Source organism: Nanorana parkeri, unplaced genomic scaffold (genome assembly GCF_000935625.1).
Source record: "Nanorana parkeri isolate BGI_ZX_2015 unplaced genomic scaffold, ASM93562v1 scaffold1062, whole genome shotgun sequence".
NCBI classification, from domain to species: domain Eukaryota; kingdom Metazoa; phylum Chordata; class Amphibia; order Anura; family Dicroglossidae; genus Nanorana; species Nanorana parkeri.
Genome location: NW_017307330.1, coordinates 525,520 through 530,421, shown reverse-complemented (window position 1 = coordinate 530,421; position 4,902 = coordinate 525,520). Strand labels below are relative to the sequence as shown.

At 37.8% G+C, this 4,902-nt stretch overlaps 1 protein-coding gene across 1 annotated transcript in view; it reads right to left on the bottom strand.

Moving 5' to 3' along the window:
* Positions 1 to 4,902, bottom strand: part of AKAP13 (A-kinase anchoring protein 13) — a 234,237-nt gene that overhangs the window by 29,415 nt on the left and 199,920 nt on the right. Inside the window, exons 23-24 of the mRNA XM_018567558.1 lie at positions 2,681 to 2,748; positions 1,324 to 1,387 (exon numbers count right to left, since the gene is read on the bottom strand). Coding sequence (XP_018423060.1) covers positions 1,324 to 1,387; positions 2,681 to 2,748 — 132 coding nt within the window. The remainder of the gene's footprint in view (positions 1 to 1,323; positions 1,388 to 2,680; positions 2,749 to 4,902) is intronic.

Genomic DNA, 4,902 nt, shown 5'->3' with positions numbered 1-4,902 from the left:
GTTGAAATGACATCCCTTTATATTCTGTTCTGTTGCGCTGTAAAAAAGTAGAGCTCTAATTTTTTCATCGCGCTGCAATGGCACAGAACAGAACACAGCAGTGAGAACTGGTCCCATTCACACCTATTCATTTTTTGGAGCTCTTGCGTTAGCATCTGTTAAAAAACAGATTGCAACGCAACAGATCTGGTGTGGATGGTGCCCTACTGCAATGGGTAAGTGCAAGACACTGCTCTTTCCAAGGTTAATAAACTGCAGCAAGTTCAGTCTCCTTAACTTGTTTACCACACTGTGTCTGTCCTCATATCTTGATTTCTACGTTTTTCATTCTATTTTTCAACAGTTAACATTTTAGACCTAATCTGGTGCATATTATAGCACGTATACAAAGCTTTGATAATAAACATCTGAAAAGTAGTAAATGGACATAACACAGCTTATACAATAAAACTGTGATGGAGCTGAACAGCAATGTAGTACTAGTTTACAATATTCAATCTACCATTTATAATAATGGAGCTCTAAACATATGTGCAAGAAGTATTTGGTTCACTTCTACCTCCACAATTAAATAAATCCTGTGTGTGCTCACTCCTATATTTTTGTGTGTGGTGTTCATTGAGCAGAGTATACGAGTTCAGTGCAGACAATAAAATGACTGGTATCACTGATCTCAGTGAAGAATTTGAATAAATAACCCAATATATTTTACTTGTTATAATAAAAGGTTTTTGATAAGAATCTCAAGTACTTAAATGAAGTGGATAATGCTTTTAGATCATGTTTATAGGAGACATTATGTCTCAGTTTCTTGTAGCTATGAGATATCTATCACATTCTAAGCTTGAACAAGGGAAGGTCAACAAGAGGTGGAAGATTTACCCAGCATCATACATAAAGGGATAAATAAAATGTGTAGAAACCTACACAGTAGGACAGTGTATGGGGACATCTACTAGCAATGTATTTTATGAACTGTGCAGGTTTGGGGAGATGGAGGAAAGAGATCCTTTAACACTCTTTCTTTATAGACATGACCGATAATAAAGCAGCTGGCTGCAGTTGCATATCACTCAAATATGTGCAAAATGTTTGATATGCTCCTAACAACCATTTCCCACAATGGATATGTAACTGTAAAGGTTCATGGGGAGAACACACACAAAACCTTCCCTGCTTACTAATTAGGCATCAATTCATGAATATAGGGAGCTTTTGAATAATACAGTGCCACACAAATGAGCTGTTTTAAATGACATACATTTCTAATTATTAAGCCTGTATTCTAAGTACAGTAACTCATGAAACATAAGTCGTACTCACCTTTATTCCTCATGATGACCACAGGTAATGAGGAGGTATCATTAGGCTGCAGAACCTTTTGTTGATGAAAGACATTATGTATTACATTTCAATTGAAAGAATAAAGCCATTTTATAGAAACAAATAATACAGCATTAACCAGTAGTATTCACCATACCTAGTTGACAGTTAATTCATTAGTATGTAGTCATTAGCAATTACCACACTTTTGAAAATAGAATGAAGGAGTCCATTCACTGAATATAGGCATCACCACTATCTTTGCCATCTGCCAATAGCAGAACCTGGTAAGTGATCTCGATGCCACAACAGCTTTATTTAGGTTAAATTATTCTTTGTCATGGTTGTCATATAAAAATTGCAAGGGGAGAAAGTGCACATGAAAATCAGATATAGCAAAATGCTTTCCCAACTGTATTAGCATTGGCAGCAGTAATGTATTCTCTACATAGCCAGAAGAAGGCTTAGACAGACAGACACAAAAACATGCGAGTACAGGAGGTACAGGGGTGTGACGGATTTATGACAACACCTGTCTGAATGCCTACACATTGCCACAGGGTTCCAGGATTCTCGCAGCCCAGACACAACATGACTGAAAGCTTCTCCTTTGTACATTCTTTTGTGATGGGGAGGGTTAGTTTAGAGAGATATTTCTCTGAGTTTTATGCAGCACAATACTCTAGTGCTATAACAAATGAAAATGTGCTTCATTCCTGACAGTCCATTTAAAATATATATATGAAACCAAACTGTTTTTAGTAGTTTTTTATAGGGTGGGGTGTATTAAAATGAAGCACACCAGGTTCCAGGTGGAGACTTTAATGGAGTTCCATATCAGACCAAAGTAATGTTTCGGGGCACAGCGTTCGTCTTTGTCATGCTGTATGGTAGTTATTCTGTATGCCATATTCGCAAAGGGGACCGCTTCCCCCCAAAAAAACATTAGTTAGTCTGGTATGGCCAGACTAAAGTTCTGATTAAGTTCTTCTAGTACGGCTCTCCACTCTTCAACTGGTGTCTGGTTTGCTGGCTTTTTACTTTGGATCTTGCAGGGTGCCACCTTTGGCAAACACCCCTTTACAGATTGGCAATGAGGTGTATGTATGGTACAGATTGTTTACATTTATCTTTGTATTGCTGTCTGTGTTTCCGCTACGTACATTCACTCTATTTACCCTGGGGACAGGTGTGGCCTGGACAGGAAGCAATAGAAAATACAATTATTTTACTGTGGTCACCAGAACAGGTGGTGAGGAGAAACTTTCCAATGGGGGCATCAGGCATATTATGCATGGATGATACAAAAAGGCTAAATAAGTGAAAAGTGGTAAATGAAAACTAGCAGGATACTTACTTTCATTTTGACTTTTGCACAGTGAGTGAAGTTCTCTCTGCAGCCTTTATGTACAACAGAGTTACAATCTGATAGAAAAAAAACAGGTAAGGAATAGGTTTAATACACAAAGTGTCATACAATAGGACTGTGATGGGAGGGTATACATACAGTTCAGCATTATTTTTTCTGAAAAAATAACCACCAAACTCTACAGAATTCTTATTTTGTTCAGCATCATGTTCTATGCTGGCCATACTCTGGGAGGATAAACCTTAGAGACAGATAAATGCCACCATTATAAACCTAGAAATGTCTGAGAGGTGGATTTTACTGCCCAATCTTTAAGAACTCTGCCACAAAAACATACTGTTTCCTGGCTTTTCAGGAGTTACAGGAATATGTTTCTAATTCTTATCCCATGATGTCCAACAGTTCTGCCTATGTATCATTTTTATGAGGGAAATTATACAAATGGATATGTAGCTTTGAACATATGTACAATATATTTTGTATGTATGTGTGAGTAAAGCATTTCTCAAGTGTGAGTTGCCAGAAGCAAATGGCTAAGAAAACAAACTATTTGTTTTTGTTCACACATCTCCAAGACATCAGCCTCCAGTAATGTTACATCAAATATATGGACACATAATTCTTCTGCAAGCTAAAACAAGAAAACATGGAACTAAACGTTGGTGCAAAAACCACTTTAGGAAATGGCCCTGAAGGCTGGTCAACCTGATGTACTAATGTGCTGACTTCACCTGACATACCTTTTTGGAAAGCACTCAACTAGACATGACTGGTAAGGAAGAGAGGTGATTGTTCAAAAAAAGTAATGGAAAATGTATACTTATCACTATTCTGATATGAATAGTAAACTAGACAACATTTTTGTATTATGCAACATAATTGAGGCACCAGCCATCATGTAAGGGTCTAGCCTCCATCACATTCACTTTTATGTTCAAATGGATATTGGCTACCTGATTTTCCTTTAAAGAAAATGTTCTGACATTTTCCCTGTTGAATCTGTCTAAAAACCAACTAATGTTTCATAGGGATGGACAAATGAAATAAGCTTAAGAGCCAGTCTGTGAGGAAGCCAGCAAGCAAGGTGCCAGGGAACATGTGTCCCATGCAACTGAAGAAGGTTCAAAAAGTGTAGATAGACTGACCACTGGGAAGTGTCCTGCTCTGATGTATAAGTATAGCAAATTTTGTTGTCACGACATGTTCATATTTGCTATTGTAGAAAGGGAAGCGTGCCTCGCTATGCTTGCTTATGCTCAGATGGTGTGTAGAGAATATTATAGTCACGTACTACATATTCAACCAAAGCATACCAAAAGGAATAAAAGTTGACTACCGAAAAAGCAAAAACCAAGAAAAATACTTCAACTCCAAGATAAAGAATGTGTTCTCTAGTTACATTCCACACAGTGTTGGCCATTATAGCTAAAAAAACAGTAAAATATGTTTTGCTCGGCAGGTTGGATAGAAAATACAAATTTAACTTTAATAACCTTGGTAGGGTCAAGAGATTTTATTGCTTAGACACTGGAAACTGAGCTGGCTGCAGAAGCAAATCTTAAAGAACTTGTTTGCAATACCTTGGTGCTGTTGTATTTACATGTGTCCCTCATGGTACTGCTAGGGCCCTACCTTATCATGCTTTCAATGGTTGCCTGACGTTCACTACAATTAATACTATCATTTGCAAACATTCGCTGGTTATATATTGTCACCTTTACATGGCAACAGGAAATCTAGATGGCCAGCATACTCCTTTCAGAAAGAAAACCATATACCGTATGTTACAGGTGCTGTAGTGCCAATAAGACAGACTACTGAGCCACCTTCCAAAGATAAACAAAATGTCACCAGCACACTGCTGTCGATGAAAAAAGCATTTATCCATGTCACAGGGATATTGCAATGTTTCAGGGCTTCAAATAGGCCTCTTCATCAATGAAACAAATGAGAGAAAGGCACTTTCTGCCATGGTGTGGTAGTGAGTCTTGAAATGTAATACAAAAGTCAGTGTGGCAACGCACCTTTGTCAATGAGAACAGAATTTATATATGTTATGTGATGCAACATTTCGGGTCATAAAAGGACCCCTTCATCAATGCAATTTCATCTACATACCTGTATGTCACAGACGTTCAGGGCCCGTTCACATCAAAATCGGAACTAAAAGCGCAAGTCAACGGAGGGTCAGTTGACTTGTCGTTTCAACC